We start from the raw sequence: 21,530 nt of genomic DNA, 5'->3' as shown, positions 1-21,530 counted from the left end.
TCTTCCTCTACCAGCCGTATTCTTTATCTTCCTCCAGGTAGACTGGAGTGATACGTACCCCTGACAAGTCTTTTCCTCTCCTATTTTCTCTCTCTAGAATGGAAGGATCTCGGTGACGAACACGGTGGAGGACAGAGAGGGGAGTGACGGGACGCCGTCGGACGACGTGGAGTCTGTCATTCCCCTGGACAACAAAGATGGAACCGTGAGGTTCGGCTGGATAAAGGGAGTCCTGGTTAGTAGAGATGGGTTATATTGGGGCAGGGTTAGGAGGGTCCTGGGGAGTGGAGATGGGTTATATTGGGGCAGGGTTAGGAGGGTCCTGGGGAGTGGAGATGGGTTATATTGGGGCAGGGTTAGGAGGGTCCTGGGGAGTGGAGATGGGTTATATTGGTGCTGGGTTAGGAGAGTCCTGGGGAGTAGAGATGGGTTATATTGGGGCAGGGTTAGGAGAGTCCTGGGGAGTAGAGATGGGTTATATTGGGGCAGGGTTAGGAGGGTCCTGGTTAGTAGAGATGGGTTATATTGGGGCAGGGTTAGGAGGGTCCTGGGGAGTGGAGATGGGTTATATTGGGGCAGGGTTAGGAGAGTCCTGGTTAGTAGAGATGGGTTATATTGGGGCAGGGTTAGGAGGGTCCTGGGGAGTGGAGATGGGTTATATTGGGGCAGGGTTAGGAGAGTCCTGGGGAGTAGAGATGGGTTATATTGGGGCAGGGTTAGGAGAGTCCTGGTTAGTAGAGATGGGTTATATTGGGGCAGGGTTAGGAGGGTCCTGGGGAGTAGAGATGGGTTACATTGGGGCAGGGTTAGGAGGGTCCTGGGGAGTGGAGATGGGTTATATTGGGGCAGGGTTAGGAGAGTCCTGGGGAGTAGAGATGGGTTATATTGGGGCAGGGTTAGGAGGGTCCTGGTTAGTAGAGGTGGGTTACATTGGGGCAGGGTTAGGAGGGTCCTGGTTAGTAGAGATGGGTTATGTTGGGGCAGGGTTAGGAGTGTCCTGGGGAGTGTAGATGGGTTACATTGGGGCAGGGTTAAGAGGGTCCTGGTTAGTAGAGATGGGTTATATTGGGGCAGGGTTAGGAGAGTCCTGGGGAGTAGAGATGGGTTATATTGGGGCAGGGTTAGGAGGGTCCTGGGGAGTGGAGATGGGTTATATTGGGGCAGGGTTAGGAGGGTCCTGGGGAGTGGAGATGGGTTATATTGGGGAAGGGGTAGGAGGGTCCTGGGGAGTGGAGATGGGTTACATTGGGGCAGGGTTAGGAGGGTCCTGGGGAGTAGAGATGGGTTATTTTGGGGCAGGGTTAGGAGGGTCCTGGGGAGTGGAGATGGGTTATATTGGGGCAGGGTTAGGAGGGTCCTGGGGAGTAGAGATGGGTTATATTGGGGCAGGGTTAGGAGGGTCCTGGGGAGTGGAGATGGGTTATATTGGGGCAGGGTTAGGAGAGTCCTGGGGAGTAGAGATGGGTTATATTGGGGCAGGGTTAGGAGGGTCCTGGTTAGTAGAGATGGGTTATATTGGGGCAGGGTTAGGAGAGTCCTGGTTAGTAGAGATGGGTTATATTGGGGGCAGGGTTAGGAGGGTCCTGGGGAGTAGAGATGGGTTACATTGGGGCAGGGTTAGGAGGGTCCTGGTTAGTAGAGTTGGGTTATGTTGGGGCAGGGTTAGGAGGGTCCTGGGGAGTGGAGATGGGTTATGTTGGGGCAGGGTTAGGAGGGTCCTGGGGAGTAGAGATGGGTTACATTGGGGCAGGGTTAAGAGGGTCCTGGGGAGTAGAGATGGGTTATATTGGGGCAGGGTTAGGAGAGTCCTGGGGAGTAGAGATGGGTTATATTGGGGCAGGGTTAGGAGGGTCCTGGGGAGTGGAGATGGGTTATATTGGGGCAGGGTTAGGAGGGTCCTGGGGAGTGGAGATGGGTTATGTTGGGGCAGGGTTAGGAGGGTCCTGGGAGTAGAGATGGGTTATGTTGGGGCAGGGTTAGGAGGGTCCTGGGGAGTGGAGATGGGTTATATTGGGGCAGGGTTAGGAGGGTCCTGGGGAGTGGAGATGGGTTACATTGGGGCAGGGTTAGGAGGGTCCTGGGAGTAGAGATGGGTTACATTGGGGCAGGGTTAGGAGGGTCCTGGGGAGTGGAGATGGGTTATATTGGGGCAGGGTTAGGAGGGTCCTGGGAGTAGAGATGGGTTACATTGGGGCAGGGTTAGGAGGGTCCTGGGAGTAGAGATGGGTTACATTGGGGCAGGGTTAGGAGGGTCCTGGGGAGTGGAGATGGGTTATATTGGGGCAGGGTTAGGAGGGTCCTGGGAGTAGAGATGGGTTACATTGGGGCAGGGTTAGGAGGGTCCTGGGGAGTAGAGATGGGTTACATTGGGGCAGGGTTAGGAGAGTCCTGGTTAGTAGAGATGGGTTACGTTGGGGCAGGGTTAGGAGGGTCCTGGGAGTAGAGATGGGTTACATTGGGGCAGGGTTAGGAGGGTCCTGGGAGTAGAGATGGGTTACATTGGGGCAGGGTTAGGAGAGTCCTGGTTAGTAGAGATGGGTTATGTTGGGGCAGGGTTAGGAGGGTCCTGGGGACTGGAGATGGGTTACATTGGGGCAGGGTTAGGAGGGTCCTGGTTAGTAGAGATGGGTTATATTGGGGCAGGGTTAGGAGGGTCCTGGTTAGTAGAGATGGGTTATATTGGGGCAGGGTTAAGAGGGTCCTGGTTAGTAGAGATGGGTTATGTTGGGGCAGGGTTAGGAGGGTCGTGGGGAGTTGAGATGGGTTACATTGGGGCAGGGTTAGGAGGGTCCTGGGGAGTGTAGATGGGTTATATTGGGGCAGGGTTAGGAGGGTCCTGGGGAGTAGAGATGGGTTTCATTGGGGGAGGGTTAAGAGAGTCCTGGGGAGTAGAGATGGGTTACATTGGGGCAGGGTTAGGAGGGTCCTGGGAGTAGAGATGGGTTACATTGGGGCAGGGTTAGGAGGGTCCTGGTGAGTGGAGATGGGTTATATTGGGGCAGGGTTAGGAGAGTCCTGGGGAGTAGAGATGGGTTACATTGGGGCAGGGTTAGGAGGGTCCTGGGGAGTAGAGATGGGTTATTTTGGGGCAGGGTTAGGAGGGTACTGGGGAGTAGAGATGGGTTATATTGGGGCAGGGTTAGGAGGGTCCTGGGGAGTAGAGATGGGTTATTTTGGGGCAGGGTTAGGAGGGTCCTGGGGAGTGGAGATGGGTTATATTGGGGCAGGGTTAGGAGAGTCCTGGGGAGTGGCGATGGGTTATATTGGGGCAGGGTTAGGAGGGTCCTGGGGAGTGGCGATGGGTTATATTGGGGCAGGGTTAGGAGGGTCCTGGGGAGTGGCGATGGGTTATATATTTGGGCAGGGTTAGGAGGGTCCTGGGGAGTGGAGATGGGTTATATTGGGGCAGGGTTAGGAGGGTCCTGGGGAGTGGAGATGGGTTATATTGGGGCAGGGTTAGGAGGGTCCTGGGGAGTGGCGATGGGTTATATTGGGGCAGGGTTAGGAGGGTCCTGGGGAGTGGAGATGGGTTATATTGGGGCAGGGTTAGGAGAGTCCTGGGGAGTGGAGATGGGTTATATTGGGGCAGGGTTAAGAGGGTCCTGGTTAGTAGAGGTGTTATGTTGGGGCAGGGATAGGAGGGTCCTGGGGAGAGGAGGTGGGTTACATTGGGGCAGGGTTAGGAGGGTCCTGGGGAGTGGAGATGGGGAATATTGGGGCAGGGTTAGGAGGGTCCTGGGGACTGGAGATGGGTTATATTGGGGCAGGGTTAGGAGGGTCCTGGGGAGTGGAGATGGGGAATATTGGGGCAGGGTTAGGAGGGTCCTGGGGAGTGGAAATGGGTTATATTGGGGCAGGGTTAGGGGGGTCCTGGGGAGTGGCGATGGGTTATATTGGGGCAGGGTTAGGAGGGTCCTGGGGAGTGGAGATGGGTTATATTGGGGCAGGGTTAGGAGAGTCCTGGGGAGTGGAGATGGGTTATATTGGGGCAGGGTTAAGAGGGTCCTGGTTAGTAGAGGTGTTATGTTGGGGCAGGGATAGGAGGGTCCTGGGGAGAGGAGGTGGGTTACATTGGGGCAGGGTTAGGAGGGTCCTGGGGAGTGGAGATGGGGAATATTGGGGCAGGGTTAGGAGGGTCCTGGGGACTGGAGATGGGTTATATTGGGGCAGGGTTAGGAGGGTCCTGGGAGTAGAGATGGGTTACATTGGGGCAGGGTTAGGAGGGTCCTGGGGAGTAGAGATGGGTTACATTGGGGCAGGGTTAGGAGAGTCCTGGTTAGTAGAGATGGGTTACGTTGGGGCAGGGTTAGGAGGGTCCTGGGAGTAGAGATGGGTTACATTGGGGCAGGGTTAGGAGGGTCCTGGGAGTAGAGATGGGTTACATTGGGGCAGGGTTAGGAGAGTCCTGGTTAGTAGAGATGGGTTATGTTGGGGCAGGGTTAGGAGGGTCCTGGGGACTGGAGATGGGTTACATTGGGGCAGGGTTAGGAGGGTCCTGGTTAGTAGAGATGGGTTATATTGGGGCAGGGTTAGGAGGGTCCTGGGGAGTAGAGATGGGTTATATTGGGGCAGGGTTAAGAGGGTCCTGGTTAGTAGAGATGGGTTATGTTGGGGCAGGGTTTGGAAAGTCTTGGGGAGTGGAGATGGGTTATATTGGGGCAGGGTTAGGAGGGTCCTGGGGAGTGGAGATGGGTTTTATTGGGGCAGGGTTAGGAGGGTCCTGGGGAGTGGAGATGGGTTATATTGGGGCAGGGTTAGGAGGGTCCTGGGGAGTGGAGATGGGTTATATTGGGGCAGGGTTAGGAGGGTCCTGGGGAGTGGAGATGGGTTATATTGGGGCAGGGTTAGGAGGGTCCTGGGGAGTAGAGGTCGGTTATATTGGGGCAGGGTTAGGAGGGTCCTGGGGAGTGGCGATGGGTTATATTGGGGCAGGGTTAGGAGGGTCCTGGGGAGTGGCGATGGGTTATATTGGGGCAGGGTTAGGAGGGTCCTGGGGAGTGGAGATGGGTTATATTGGAGCAGGGTTAGGAGGGTCCTGGGGAGTGGAGATGGGGAATATTGTGGCAGGGTTAGGAGGGTCCTGGGGAGTGGAGATGGGTTACATTGGGGCAGGGTTATGAGGGTCCTGGGGAATGCAGATGGGTTATATTGGGGCAGGGTTAGGAGGGTCCTGGGGAATGCAGATGGGTTATATTGGGGCAGGGTTAGGAGGGTCCTGGGGAGTAAAGATGGGTTACATTGGGGCAGGGTTAGGATGGTTCTTAATGGGGTCCTGGTGTGGGCAGTTGGTTATGGGGACTGGCTTGTCCTAATGGGATCCTGGTGAGGGCAGTTAGTTATGGGGACTGGCCTAATGGGATCCTGGTGAGGGCAGTTGGTTATGGGGACTGGCCTAATGGGATCCTGGTGAGGGCAGTTGGTTATGGGGACTGGGCTAATGGGATCCTGGTGAGGGCAGTTGGTTATGGGGACTGGCCTAATGGGAACCTGGTGAGGGCAGTTGGTTATGGGGATTGGCCTAATGGGATCCTGGTGAGGGAAGTTGGTTATGGGGACTAGCTTGCCCTAATGGGATCCTGGTGAGGGCAGTTGGTTATGGGGACTGGCCTGTTCTAATGGGATCCTGGTGAGGGCAGTTGGTTATGGGGATTGGCCTAATGGGATCCTGGTGAGGGCAGTTGGTTATGGGGACTGGCTTGTCCTAATGGGATCCTGGTGAGGGCAGTTGGTTATGGGGACTGGCCTGTTCTAATGGGATCCTGGTGAGGGCAGTTGGTTATGGGGACTGGGCTAATGGGATCCTGGTGAGGGCAGTTGGTTATGGGGACTGGCCTGTTCTAATGGGTTCCTGGTGAGGGAAGTTGGTTATGGGGACTGGCCTGTTCTAATGGGATCCTGGTGAGGGCAGTTGGTTATGGGGACTGGCCTGTCCTAATGGGATCCTGGTGAGGGCAGTTGGTTATGGGGACTGGCCTGTCCTAATGGGATCCTGGTGAGGGCAGTTGGTTATGGGGACTGGCCTGTTCTAATGGGATCCTGGTGAGGGCAGTTGGTTATGGGGACTGGCCTGTCCTAATGGGATCCAGGTGAGGGCAGTTGGTTATGGGGACTGGCCTGTCCTAATGGGATCCTGGTGAGGGCAGTTGGTTATGGGGACTGGCCTAATGGGATCCTGGTGAGGGCAGTTGGTTATGGGGATTGGCCTAATGGGATCCTGGTGAGGGCAGTTGGTTATGGGGACTGGCTTGTCCTAATGGGATCCTGGTGAGGGCAGTTGGTTATGGGGACTGGCCTGTTCTAATGGGATCCTGGTGAGGGCAGTTGGTTATGGGGACTGGGCTAATGGGATCCTGGTGAGGGCAGTTGGTTATGGGGACTGGCCTGTTCTAATGGGTTCCTGGTGAGGGAAGTTGGTTATGGGGACTGGCCTGTTCTAATGGGATCCTGGTGAGGGCAGTTGGTTATGGGGACTGGCCTGTCCTAATGGGATCCTGGTGAGGGCAGTTGGTTATGGGGACTGGCCTGTTCTAATGGGATCCTGGTGAGGGCAGTTGGTTATGGGGACTGGCTTGTCCTAATGGGATCCTGGTGAGGGCAGTTGGTTATGGGGACTGGCCTAATGGGATCCTGGTGAGGGCAGTTGGTTATGGGGACTGGCCTAATGGGATCCTGGTGAGTAGGAATGGAGTCTAAGAGAGTGTGGCTGGATATCGAACAGGGTGAATGGGGAGTCCTGGTCTGTGTGGTCAGGTTATGGGAACCTCTTCTACTGGGGGTCACTGGGGGTCACCCTGGCCACTCCTGAGCTGTATCACAACCTAGCATCAATGAGTTAACCTGCATACCTCAGTGATACCCTGACAGGTCACATGATCTGTCTGGAAGCCTCAGACACAGACACCGACACAGTGACAAAGAGATTCAGATAGTCATTCTGTCATAACCCAGTCTCTATCTAACCTAACTACGATCTGACTGGAAGTGAAGAGACAAGGTCAAAGTGATTCAGATAGTTACTGTATTTTGTGATAACTGGATTGTAATCCTGCCCTGTGTGTAACTCAGGGCTAACCTCAGTGTCTACCTAAACTAGCCTCTCTCCTACTCTCTGCTCTCTCCCCCCTCTCTCTCCTCCCCTCCTATCTCTCTCTCGTCCTCTCTTTCCTCCTCTGTCTGATCCTGTCTCTCTCCTCCCCTCGCTCTCCTCCTGTCTCTCCTCATCTCTCCCCCCTCTCTCTCCTCCTCTCCTCCCCTCTCTCCTCCTCTCTCTCGTCCTCTCTTTCCTCCTCTGTCTCATCCTGTCTCTCCTCCTCTCTCTTCCTCTCTTTCCTCCTCTCTTTCCTCCTCTCTAGGTGAGATGTATGTTGAACATCTGGGGTGTGATGCTGTTCATCCGTCTGTCCTGGGTGTTTGGACAGGCCGGCTGGGGTAAGTACAACACAGAGTAATAAATAATTACACCACATACACTCTCAGAAAAAAAGAGTACTTGTTCCTGTAGGACAACCCCCTGAAAACAGGCTCCATTTGTTCCTGTAGGACAACCCCCTGAAAACAGGCTCCTTTTGTTCCTGTAGGACAACCCCCTGAAAACAGGCTCCATTTGTTCCTGTAGGACAACCCCCTGAAAACAGGCTCCTTTTGTTCCTGTAGGACAACCCCCTGAAAACAGGCTCCTTTTGTTCCTGTAGGACAACCCCCTGAAAACAGGCTCCATTTGTTCCTGTAGGACAACCCCCTGAAAACAGGCTCCTTTTCAGGGCAGATAGAACCCTTTAGGTTTCCAAATAGAACCAGGTTACAAATAAATTATCTGGATTCCAAATAGATAAGGGGTGGTATTGGGAACCAGAAAGAGTTCTACCTATCTTAAATGGGAGAAAAATTCTGAGGGTTCCCCAATACTCCCCTACAGAAGTGGTATTCAAAGTTGGGGTCGCGATGGGGTAATTGCAGTGGGGTCGCCAAATTTAAAAATATATATTTTAAACAATGAGGAGTACAGATTATTATTGTATTACTGTATACAATATACAAACGTTTTGAGAAAGATCATTTGAAAGTTACAATTTTATTGGTTTCTTTTCATTTTGTTAAGAGATGAATATGCAATGAACATTTTAAGGTTGTGTCTTTAGATTTGGGTTGGGGTCGCAAGAAATGATTGGATGGAAAATGGTGTCCCCAGAAATTCTGGTGGAAAAAATTGGGTCCCCACTGAAAAGGTTTGGATACCACTGACCTACAGGGACATTCTTTGCTGCACTCTTTGTTTCTGAGAGTGTAGACATGCAAAAATATGTACAACACAAAAAGAGGGCCAGACAACCAGTCAGCTCCCAGTGTCCTTCACTCCGAGGTCAAAGAAAAGGAAGTAGCTTGAATGTACCAGGTGTGTGTATGTGTGTGTGTTGGTGTGCATGTGAGTGTTTATTAGGGGTGAGGACCTCTTTATGGAGCATAACTAATGTATTTCAGAGAGCGGGCTGCAGTTCAGATAGAGACCATGACAGATATCAGAGTAAACATCCTGCTGGGACTAACAGCCTGGAGGCCTACAGCACCATTAGTCCTGGGAATGGACCATTTCAGACGCACAGAAGGCTTCACTGTGTTTCGCAGGGTGTTAGAGGTGACTGGAGGGGGCAGAAGGTGTGGTCAGGTGTTAGAGAGAGGAGGTGGTAGATTATTTCAGAACCAGCACAGTGTGACAAAAACAGAACACTCTACACTCCTTTATACTCAGGTTCTTAAAGTCCTACTCCAGTTTCTGATTAGGCTCATACATCACCTGATTTACTTAACAAAAGGCACATCTCAATAGGTGGTCCAGGTATCCTCATGATATGGCACAAGTGGGGGTTGGCCTTTCCTCTTCTGCTCTCTAATGCTCCTCTATTGTTCCTCAAGCAAGGGAGGAGGCCGATGACATCACAACTTCCCATCAGACCAACTCCTTGAAGTTTGCAGTTGTGTTTAAAAAAAAAAACTATTTTGCTCAAAACATATTTTTTACCCTTTATTTTTTGTACTTTACTGTATTTATATCACTTTTCAACAGTACAAGTTCCAAAATTGCTGGAGGACCATCTTTAAGAAGAAAAGAAAGACATTTCAGCGTGGAATTCAAACTTTGGAAAGCATTGTATGCTATCACATGTAGACAGACTGTAAATGGCCTGAGCAGGGGTGAGTTGGATTAACTGGTATTTTCTGTTTTAGGTCTGGGCATTGTGGTCATTGCTCTGAGCTGTGTGGTGACCACTGTCACAGGTCTCTCCATGTCTGCTATCTGCACCAATGGAGTGGTACGAGGAGGTGAGTCAACCAAATCAAATCAAATGTTATTTGTCACATGCGCCGAATACAACAGGTGTAGGTAGACCTTACAGTGAAATGCTTACTTACAAGTCCTTAACCAACAATGCAGTTTTGAAAAAAATAAGTGCTAAGTAAAAAAAACAGATAAGTAATAAAAAAAAAAAGAAGAAAAATAACAAATAATTAAAGAGCAGCAGTAAAATAACAGTAGTGAGGCTTTATACAGGAGATCAACACATTATCAACATGAGACAATGTTGGAAAGAACAAGGAGAGCTCTAAGGTTGTTCTCAATGACTGTCCACTGTATGTACAAGTATAGGAATGTTATTATCCCCGCTCCCTACCTGCTCTGTGTCCACTGTATGTACAAGTATAGGAATATTATTATCCCCGCTCCCTACCTGCTCTGTGTCCACTGTATGTACAAGTATAGGAATGTTATTATCCCCGCTCCCTACCTGCTCTGTGTCCACTGTATGTACAAGTATAGGAATGTTATTATCCCCGCTCCCTACCTGCTCTGTGTCCACTGTATGTACAAGTATAGGAATGTTATTATCCCCACTCCCTACCTGCTCTGTGTCCACTGTATGTACAAGTATAGGAATGTTATTATCCCCGCTCCCTACCTGCTCTGTGTCCACTGTATGTACAAGTATAGGAATGTTATTATCCCCGCTCCCTACCTGCTGTGTCCACTGTATGTACAAGTATAGGAATGTTATTATCCCCACTCCCTACCTGCTCTGTGTCCACTGTATGTACAAGTATAGGAATGTTATTATCCCCGCTCCCTACCTGCTCTGTGTCCACTGTATGTACAAGTATAGGAATGTTATTATCCCCACTCCCTACCTGCTCTGTGTCCACTGTATGTACAAGTATAGGAATATTATTATCCCCACTCCCTACCTGCTCTGTGTCCACTGTATGTACAAGTATAGGAATGTTATTATCCCCACTCCCTACCTGCTCTGTGTCCACTGTATGTACAAGTATAGGAATGTTATTATCCCCGCTCCCTACCTGCTCTGTGTCCACTGTATGTACAAGTATAGGAATATTATTATCCCCACTCCCTACCTGCTCTCTGTCCACTGTATGTACAAGTATAGGAATGTTATTATCCCCGCTCCCTACCTGCTCTGTGTCCACTGTATGTACAAGTATAGGAATGTTATTATCCCCGCTCCCTACCTGCTCTGTGTCCACTGTATGTACAAGTATAGGAATATTATTATCCCCACTCCCTACCTGCTCTGTGTCCACTGTATGTACAAGTATAGGAATGTTATTATCCCCGCTCCCTACCTGCTCTGTGTCCACTGTATGTACAAGTATAGGAATGTTATTATCCCCGCTCCCTACCTGCTCTGTGTCCACTGTATGTACAAGTATAGGAATATTATTATCCCCACTCCCTACCTGCTCTGTGTCCACTGTATGTACAAGTATAGGAATGTTATTATCCCCGCTCCCTACCTGCTCTGTGTCCACTGTATGTACAAGTATAGGAATGTTATTATCCCCGCTCCCTACCTGCTCTGTGTCCACTGTATGTACAAGTATAGGAATGAAGAATGACTGATTGATTGATTGATTGATTGATTGATTGAGTGATTGACTGATTGGTTTCCAGGAGGGGCGTACTACCTGATATCACGTAGTCTGGGACCAGAGTTTGGCGGTTCCATCGGTCTCATCTTCGCCTTCGCTAACGCTGTTGCCGTGGCGATGTACGTGGTGGGCTTTGCAGAGACTGTGGTGGACCTACTCAAGGTACGTAACATCTGTGTGTGTGTGTGTGTGTGTGTGTGTGTGTGTGTGTGTGTGTGTGTGTGTGTGTGTGTGTGTGTGTGTCTGTGTCTGTGTGTGTGTGTGTGTCAGATCACTGACAGTGGTCCCTCTCTCCCTTTCCCCCCTCTCTCTACCTTTCCCTGTGCATCTCTCTCTCCACCTCTCTCTCCCCCTCCTTTCCTCTACAGGAAAACGATGCCATCATGATAGATGAGCTGAATGACATCAGGATCATTGGCTGTATCTCGGTGGTACTGCTGCTGGGGATCTCAGTGGCCGGGATGGAGTGGGAGGCCAAGGTGAGATACTACACAACGCTAAGCAACACTACGCTACATTACATTATACTACACTACATTAAACTACACTACACTATACAACACTACATTATACTACATTATACTAGACTATGCTACATTACATTATACTACACTACATTAAACTACACTGAAATAAACAACACGACATCATACTACATTATACAACACTACATTACACAACACTACATTATACAACACTATACTAAACTACACTACATTATACTACACTACGCTACATTACATTATACTACGCTACATTACACTACGCTACATTACATTATACTACGCTACATTACACTACTCTACATTACAGTATACTACTCTACGCTACATTACACTACTCTACATTACATTATACTATTCTATGCTACATTACATTATACTACTCTACTCTACATTACAGTATACTACTCTATGCTAAAATACACTACTCTACATTACATGAAACTACTCTATGCTCCATTACATTATACTACTCTATGCTACATTACATTATACTACTCTACATTACACTATTCTACTCTACATTACATTATACTACTCTACGCTACCTTACATTATACTACTCTACATTACATTATACTACTCTAAGCTTCATTACACAACTCTACATTACAGTATGCTACTCTAAGCTACATTACACTACTCTACTCTACGCTACATTACAGTATACTACTCTACATCACACTACTCTACGCTACATTACATTATACTACTCTACGCTACGTTACACTATACTACTCTACACTACTCTACGATACATTACCTTATACTACTCTACGCTAAATTATACTACTCTACATTACATTATACTACTCTACGCTACATTATACAACTCTACGCTACATTATATTATACTACTCTACGCTACTCTACATTACAGTATACTACTCTACGCTACATTACACAACTCTACGCTACATTACATTATACTACTCTACGCTACACTACATTATACTACTCTACGCTACATTACAGTATACTACTCTACGCAACTCTATGCTAATCTACGCTTCATTACATTATACTACTCTACGCTACGCTACATTATATTATACTACTCTATGCTACATTACATTATACTACTCTAAGCTACATTACATTATACTACTCTACGCTACATTACATTATACTACTCTAAGCTACTCTACGCTACATTACATTATACTATTCTACGCTAAATTACACTACTCTACTCTACATAACATTTTACTACTCTACGCTACATTATACTACTCTACTCAACATTACATTATACTACTCTACGCGACATTACATTATACTACTCTACATTACACTACTCTACTCTACATTACATTATACTGCTCTACGCTACACTACATTATACTACTCTACGCAACTCTATGCTAATCTACACTTCATTACATTATACTACTCTATGCTACTCTATGCTACATTACCTTATACTAAACTATGCTAAATTATACTACTCTACGCTACATTACATTATACTACTTTATGCTACATTACATTATACTACTCTACGCTACACTACATTATACTACTCTACGCAACATTACATTATACTACTCTACGCAACATTACATTATACTACTCTACGCAACATTACATTATACTACTCTTCACTACATTATACAACTCTACGCTACTCTATGCTACATTACATTATACTACTCTACGCTACACTACATTATACTACTTTACGCTACATTACAGTATACAATTCCACGCTACATTACACTACTCTACTCTACGCTCCATTACATTACACTACTCTACGCTAAATGACATTATGCTACTTTACGCTACATTACAGTATACAATTCCACGCTACATTACACTACTCTACTCTACGCTCCATTACATTACACTACTCTACGCTAAATGACATTATGCTATATTACATTATACTACTCTACGCTACATTACATTACTCTACGCTAAATTACACTACTCTACATTACATTATACTACTCTACATTACATTATTCTATTCTACGCTACATTACATTATACTACTCTACGATACATTACACTACTCTACGCTCTATGCTACATTACATTATACTACGCTACGCTACATTACATTATACTACTCTAATCTACGCTACATTACATTATACTACTCTACATTACATTATACTACTCTATGCTACGCTACATTACATTATACTACTCTACGCTACATTACACTACTCTACGCTACATTACATTATACTACTCTACATTACAATATACCACTCTACGCTACATTACACTACTCTACATTAAATTATACTACTCTTCGCTACATTACATTATACTACTCTACGCTACGCTACTCTACATTACATTATCCTACTCTACGCTACATTACATTATACTACATTACATTATACTACTCTACGCTACATTACATTATGCTACACTACATTACATTATACTACACTACACTACCCTACGCTACATTAAATTACACTACGCTACTCTACTCTACATTACATTATACTACACTATATTATTCTACACAACATTATACCACATTATGCTACACTACACTACATTATACTACACTATGCTATGCTACACTACACTACGCTACACTACATTGTACTATGCTACACTACACTATACTACGCTACACTATACTACGCTACACTACATTATACTTCGCTAAGCTACATTATAATACACTACTCAACGCTACATTATACTACACCACTGCATTATATAATATACAACACATACACTACACTACATTATGTTACTCTCACTATGCTGCACTGCACTAGAGACAGATCCACATACAGTATGGTTCAAATCCCCATGTTTCTAGCAGAAAATGTATCAACTGATATCAACTTGACATCGTTCAATTCCATGTCTGATATTGATCGTAACTGAGATCAGTGTGTGTTCAGTTCTGTATCACAGTCGGTTTGTCCTCTTCAACTGTTGGAGAGGAATGGTGTGACCTTGTAACTGTCCTCTAGTTTCATATGGAAGCTTTGTAACCCAGACTAACCTGTTGATGTCCTGTCTCTTCAGGCTCAGATCGGTCTACTGATCATCCTCCTGGTTGCCATCGCCAACGTCTTCGTAGGAACCGGCATCCCAGCCTCCACCGACAAGAAGTCCAAAGGATTCTTTAACTATGACGGTGAGGCAACAACAGAGGTTTCCTTCATATAGATAGAGGAATTCATCAAATATATAACCTTTATAATGCTCACATTTATAATCAAGCTATATTACTTTCATGAGTAGAGCCCTGAGTTTGTCCTGCTCAGGTCACATGGTCAGTTCATGTACTTTTCTATTCTCTGTCAAATGACACACAAAGACAGAAACACCAGTTTGACACAGAGACACCCTTCTCATCCACATCTATTCTCTTCTCTTTCTCCCCCACAGCCAAAATATTTATGGAGAACTTACCGCCGGACTTCCGAGATGGAGAGACGTTCTTCTCTGTGTTCGCCATCTTCTTCCCTGCTGCCACGGGTATCCTGGCCGGAGCTAACATCTCTGGAGACCTGAAGGTATGAAGGGCAAAAAAATGACTATTTCACAAATGACCCACTATTTTCCTCTGCCTGACCACACAGATCTCAGTTCACTGTTAACATCTGACTCCAGAGCAATGTGTTCTTGTAGTCATGTTTCTTAACATTATATTATGACATTTCAGATATGATTATTTTCACGAAGTAGTTTGGATGTAGTGAAATACTTTTTCAAAGTAGCTTTATAAACGACTGTATATTTCTCTTTAGGGTAGCTTTATAAACTACTGTATATTTCTCTTTAGGGTAGCTTTATAAACTACTGTATATTTCTCTTTAGGGTAGCTTTACTGTAGCACAACTTCTTCCTGTGTGAAGTCATTGGTAGCTTGGTAAACTATATTTTCAGAGTAGCTTCCCCAACACTGGAGAGGAAAGAGAGGGTGAAGGGGAGATTAAGAGAGAGAGAGGTGGATGGCGAAAGAGAGAGAGAAATACTCTTTATTGTGTCTGTGAACAGGCACCTTCATTTTAAACAACAGAGAATAATGATCCCATAGACCCAAACCACGTTATATCAGTATAACTGTTTCCTCCAGCTATCACTTCTGCTGTTGTTAACGATGGTGTCTATATCTCTGGTTCTCCTGCAGGATCCCCAGGATGCTCTCCCTAAAGGAACCCTGCTGGCCATCCTCATCACTGGAGTCACATACCTGGGAGTCGCCCTCTGTGTCTGTAAGGATTGCACGCACGCGCACGCACACACACGCACACACGAAACCCTCCCTAAATGTTGTGTCTGTTCTGTTTTCTAATTGAGCAGCTGCCACGGTGGTGCGTGATGCAACAGGAAACATCAACGACACCATTGCCACAGGGATGGACATGTTGTGTAATGGTACCAACACTGCTGCCTGTGAGCAGGGATGGAACTTCTCCTCCTGTGATGTCAACAGCTGCAAGTTTGGCTCCATGAACAACTTCCAGGTACAACAACAACAACAACCATAATGTAACAACAATCAAACAACACAGTTACACATTCAGTACAACAACACAGAAATGGAACACTCACTACAACACACAACAAAACCACACACACACACACACACACACACGCACACACACAGTCCGGTGAAAGTAAACGGCCCCTGTGTCTCCTCCTCCCCAGGTGATGACCATGGTGTCAGGGTTCGGTCCTCTCATCACAGCAGGAACCTTCTCTGCCACCCTCTCCTCTGCCCTCGCCTCCCTCGTCAGCGCACCCAAAGTCTTCCAGGTCAGTCACACTACTACTGTCTATCACCTGTCTGCTCACTTGATCCTCATTCCTCAGCTCTGAGGGTTCCAGGTGCTACTACAAGGTCTATGATGAGTGAAACAGAGCCCCACCTTGTGACCGGCGGTTCTCTTTTTCATGTTCCTTCTAGCCAGATGACAACAACTGTCAAACTATGTTACAATCAGCTAACTCCCACTCCTCCCTCCTCTACCTCTCTCTCCCTCCTCCCCCACCTCTTCATCCACCCTTCTCTTCCTGCTCCTTCTCGCCCCCCACCTCTTCCTCCTCCTCCTCCTCTTCCTCCTCTCAGGCTCTGTGTAAAGACAACATCTACACTGCACTGAAGTTCTTCGCCAAGGGACACGGCAAGAACAACGAGCCAATCAGAGGCTACGTTCTGACCTTCATCATCGCTGTCGCCTTCATAATCATCGGTGAGTGAGGTCACTACACACATTTAAGATAAACCACAGTCGCCAATTAGTTTAATATTGGTAATGTCACAAACAACTCAAGTGAATCTGTGTTGTGTCTCTCTCTCTCTGTGTGTGTGTTTGTGTGTGTGTCTCTGTGTGTGTTTGTGTGTGTCTCTCTGTGTTTGTGTGTGTCTCTCTCTCTCTGTGTGTGTGTCTCTGTGTGTGTTTGTGTGTGTCTCTCTCTCTGTGTGTTTGTGTGTGTCTCTCTGTGTGTGTCTCTCTCTCTCTGTGTTTGTGTGTGTGTCTCTCTCTCTGCGTGTGTGTCTCTCTCTCTGTGTGTGTGTCTCTCTCTCTGTGTGTGTGTCTCTCTCTCTGTGTGTGTTTGTGTGTATGTGTGTCTCTCTCTCTGTGTGTTTGTGTGTCTCTCTGTGTGTTTGTGTGTCTCTCTCTCTGTGTGTGTTTGTGTGTGTCTCTCTCTCTCTGTGTGTTTGTGTGTGTCTCTCTCTCTGTGTGTTTGTGTGTGTGTCTCTCTCTCTTTCTCTCTCTGTGTGTGTGTGTGTGTGTGTGTGTGTGTGTGTGTGTGTGGTGTGTGTGTGTGTGTGTGTGTGTGTGTGTGTGTGTGTGTGTGTGTGTGTGTAGCTGATCTGAACGTCATCGCTCCCATCATCTCCAACTTCTTCCTGGCATCGTACGCCCTCATCAACTTCTCCTGCTTCCACGCTTCATACGCCAAGTCCCCAGGTACTCTCTCTCTCACTCTCTCTCTCTAAATCTCTCTCTCTCTCTAACTCTCTCTCTAACTCTCTAACTGTTGTCTCCTGTGATCTCTCCCCTGTGTAGGCTGGAGGCCAGCGTACAGGTACTACAACATGTGGCTGTCTCTGTTTGGAGCGGTGCTCTGCTGTGGTGTGATGTTTGTCATCAACTGGTGGGCTGCTCTCCTCACCTACGCAATCGAGATCTTCCTCTATGTCTACGTCACCGTCAAGAAGCCAAGTGAGACACAGACATTGATTTGCATCAAGGTGACATTAGAATACATATGAACCAGTCACACACAAAGAACCAGTGTACATTACCACATGGGAGGCCTGGGCTGGCCAAAAGTAATACTATGATAAAGGAAGGAGTACATAGGGATGACATAAGATGTACATAGCTCCTACATATGATATACATAGCATCTCTAAGTTCAGTGTTAACATCAGTGTGTTCTGTTGTCCTCAGATGTGAACTGGGGCTCGTCCACTCAGGCCGTGACGTTTGTCAGCGCGGTCAACAACGCTCTGTCACTGACCGGAGTAGAGGACCATGTTAAGAACTTCAGGTAAGAGCCAACAGAAGCCACTGGTATTATACCTCTCACTATGCTGATGGATGGCAAGTGGAGGAAAACCTACTCTGTTCATGGTTAGAGGTGAAATTGAAAGAAGGGGACAGATACAATACTGCTCTGCATTCTAACCTGAAAGTGTAGAATGTTAAGAAGACTAATGATAATGTGATTTAGCTAACTGTGTGTGTGTCTCTCTCTCTCTGTGTTTGTGTGTGTGTATATATGTCTCTGTGTGTGTGTGTGTCTCTCTCTCTCCCTGTGTTTGTGTCTGTGTGTGTCTCTCTGTGTGTGTGTGTGTGTGTGTGTGTCTCGCTCTCTGTGTGTGTGTTACCCCCCCTCCTCAGACCTCAGTGTATGGTGCTGACAGGAGCACCTAAAAACAGACCGGCCCTCCTGGACCTGGCTCATTGTTTCACTAAGAACTATGGACTCTGTCTCACATGTGAAGTCTTTGTGGTAAGAGGACAGACATTTTATTAAAGTCACCAAGTTCTTCATCCTTCAATTCCTCCTTCACACACACAGCGCTATGAGATAATATAATATCCCCTCCTATCTCTCCCCAGGGCCCCAGGACAGAGACATTGACAGATGTGAACGCTGGAATGGAGAAGAACCAGATGTGGCTGAATAAGAAGAAGAGAAAAGCCTTCTACGCTGCAGTGGCCTGTGACTCCTTCAGACAGGGAACTGAGAACCTCCTGCAGGTACACCTCCACATCTACTACCTGGACATATAATCACCTCTAATAGATACACATATCAGCGTAGAATTGTCTCCCATACACATATATGGGGTACACCTGGGGTACGACTCTGTGGTAGTTAATGACTACTGCAGGAACCTACACATGGATTAATCATTTATAATAGACACACACACACACACACACTTTGATAGGAAGGCTTTCTATACTGCTTTTATTATTGCCTCTTACATGAGTACAATAAATCAATTTATGGAGATATCAAGCCTAATGGTTAATCCTTAAGAGTCTATTGCATCAATCTAAGCAACATAATAAAAAAATCCCCATCAAAATCCATCAGTTTAAGCTAGAGATATCAGTTTCTGCATGGGCTGCATCTCAATCCACCGCAGGCCTGTCACCCTTCCGCATCTGCGGTGGAAGGTGGCCGAGCTACAGCGGTGTTTGTCAGACCATGAGACCATTTTTCTCATGAAAAAGTCAGTAGGGTCCGAAGACCCTACAAACTATGGAAACTACTATGGAAAGGGGAGACTCACGAACACGATGGTGTTCTCAGTTTTGCTACAACACCCACAGGTGTCACGGGACTCGTCTGAAGGTAACCGATACAAACGGATAGAAGCATGGAGTTACGATATTTCTAATATCTCCTAGATATAGGACAGACAATTCAAAACCTTATTTTTATTCAATGCGTTTCTATGGGCTATAATAGTAAACGCCAAATTCAATATTTTATCTGATAATGTTTAACTTCTACTTTGAGGTTAAAACTGTTTTCTATATAACCTGACTATTCAGCTGTTACCATGACAACAACATGTCATGGTTCAAAGTTAACTAGACTAGAGGACAGGTTAGGTTGGTTGTCTAACATTTTGGGATGAAAGTTACTTCATTTTCACATGTAAGCCACAACAGGCTATGCTAGCTGAGATGAGTGCTAAAGCATAAGAAACAAGAGCAGCGTAGCAGCGTAGCCCAGTCTTGACTACAGCTTTTCTCCCTCCCTTCAGTCCAGCCCAGCTCAGCCCAGAGAGAACTGGTGTCTTAGTTAATGAGGGAGGGAGAGGAGAAGATAGAGTTATGGTCCATTTATGGTTGTCTTTATCACATTGGAACAGAGATAAGACTGTGTTGAGTGGTGTGGGTGGTCAAGAGGAGTGCTAGCTTTAAAGAGAAGCCAGATTAAAGAGAACTATAGTCTATCAGTGATTAGCACAATGGTGAATGAGATCCTGCAGACAAATACAGTGCCTTCGGAAAGTATTCAGACCCCTATTTCCAGTATTCAGACTATTTCCACATTTTGTTACGTTACAGCCTTATTCTAAAATGGATTAAATAGTTTTTCCCCTCGTCAATCTAGACACAATACCCAATAATGACAAAGCAAAAACAGGTTTTTAGAAATGTTTGCTAATTTATTAAAAATAAACTGAAATATTACATTTAGATAAGTATTCAGACCCTTTACTCAGTACTTTGTTGAAGCACCTTTGGCAGCGATTACAGCGTCTTCTTGGGTATGACGCTACAAGCTTGGCACATCTGTGTTAAGGGAGTTTCTCCCATTCTTCTCTGCAGATCCTCTCAAACTCTGCCAGGTTGGATGGGGAGCGTTGCTGCACAGCTATTTTCATATCTCTCCAGAGATGTTCAATTGGTTCAAGTCCGGGCTCTGGCTGGGCCACTCAAGGACATTCAGAGACTTGTCTCGAAGCCATTCCTGCATTGTCTTGGCTGTGTGCTTAGGGTCTTTTTCCTATTGGAAGGTGAACCTTCACCCCAGTCTGAGGTCCTGAGCAATCTGGTGCAGGTTTTCATCAAGGATCTCTCTGTACTTTGCTCCGTTTATCTTTCCCTCGATCCTGACCAGTCTCCCAGTCCCTGCCGCTGAAAAACATCCCCACAGCATGATGCTGCCACCACCGTGCTTCACCGTAGGGATGGTGCCAGGTTTCCTCCAGACGTGACGCTAGGCATTCAGGCCAAAGAGTTCAATCTTGGTTTCATCAGATCAGAGAATCTTGTTTCTCATTCTCTGAGAGTTTTTAGGTGCCCTTTGGCAAACTCCAAGCGGGCTGTCATGAGCCTTTTACTAAAGAGAAGCCAGATTAAAGAGAACTATAGTCTATCAGTGATTAACACACTAGAGTGCTGCAGAGATGGTCGTCCTTCTGGAAGGTTCTCCCATCTCCACAGAGGAACTCTAGAGCTCTGGCAGAGTGACCATAGGGTTCTTGGTAACCTCCCTGACCAAGGCCCTTCTCCCCGATTGATCAGTTTGGCCGGGCGGACAGCTCTAGGAAGAGTGTTGGTGATTCCAAACTTCTTCCATTTAAAAATGATGGAGGTCACTGTTTTCTTGGGGACATTCAATGCTGCAGAAATGTTGGTAACCTTCCCCAGATCTGTGCCTCGACACAATCCTGTCTCAGAGGTCTAGGGACAATTCCTTCGACCTCATGGCTTGGTTTTTGCTTTGACATGCACTCAACTGTGGGACCTTATATAGACAGGTGTGTGCCTTTCCAAATCATGTCCAATCAATTGAATTTACCACAGGTGGACTCCAATCAAATTTTAGAAACATCTCACGGATGATCAATGGAGAGAGGATGCACCTGAGCTCAATTTCGAGTCTCATAGCAAAGGGTCTGAATACCTATGTAAATAAGGTATCTGTTTTTTACATTTTATTCATTCACAAATGTTTCTAAAAACCTGTTTTCGCTCTGTCATTATGGAGAATTCTGTGTAGATTGCTGAGGATTTTATATTTATTTAATCCATTTTAGAATAAGGCTGTAACGTAACAAAATGTGGAAAAAGTCGAGGGGTCGGAATACTTTCCGAAGGCACTGTACCT

At 46.6% G+C, this 21,530-nt stretch overlaps 1 protein-coding gene across 1 annotated transcript in view; it reads left to right on the top strand.

Moving 5' to 3' along the window:
* Window positions 1–21,530, top strand: part of slc12a1 (solute carrier family 12 member 1) — a 132,449-nt gene that overhangs the window by 4,340 nt on the left and 106,579 nt on the right. The window contains exons 2-17 of the mRNA XM_045689383.2: window positions 98–235; window positions 7,353–7,428; window positions 9,223–9,318; window positions 10,964–11,103; window positions 11,310–11,420; window positions 14,451–14,562; window positions 14,817–14,944; window positions 15,562–15,646; window positions 15,735–15,898; window positions 16,083–16,190; window positions 16,504–16,627; window positions 17,249–17,350; window positions 17,450–17,605; window positions 17,837–17,936; window positions 18,290–18,401; window positions 18,512–18,652. Coding sequence (XP_045545339.2) covers window positions 98–235; window positions 7,353–7,428; window positions 9,223–9,318; window positions 10,964–11,103; window positions 11,310–11,420; window positions 14,451–14,562; window positions 14,817–14,944; window positions 15,562–15,646; window positions 15,735–15,898; window positions 16,083–16,190; window positions 16,504–16,627; window positions 17,249–17,350; window positions 17,450–17,605; window positions 17,837–17,936; window positions 18,290–18,401; window positions 18,512–18,652 — 1,893 coding nt within the window. The remainder of the gene's footprint in view (window positions 1–97; window positions 236–7,352; window positions 7,429–9,222; window positions 9,319–10,963; window positions 11,104–11,309; window positions 11,421–14,450; window positions 14,563–14,816; window positions 14,945–15,561; window positions 15,647–15,734; window positions 15,899–16,082; window positions 16,191–16,503; window positions 16,628–17,248; window positions 17,351–17,449; window positions 17,606–17,836; window positions 17,937–18,289; window positions 18,402–18,511; window positions 18,653–21,530) is intronic.

The sequence above is a fragment of the Salmo salar genome, chromosome 11 (assembly GCF_965601325.2).
Source record: "Salmo salar chromosome 11, fSalSal1, whole genome shotgun sequence".
NCBI classification, from domain to species: Eukaryota; Metazoa; Chordata; class Actinopteri; order Salmoniformes; family Salmonidae; genus Salmo; species Salmo salar.
Note: the sequence above shows the minus strand (reverse complement) of the source record. Positions and strands in the feature narration are given on the sequence as shown.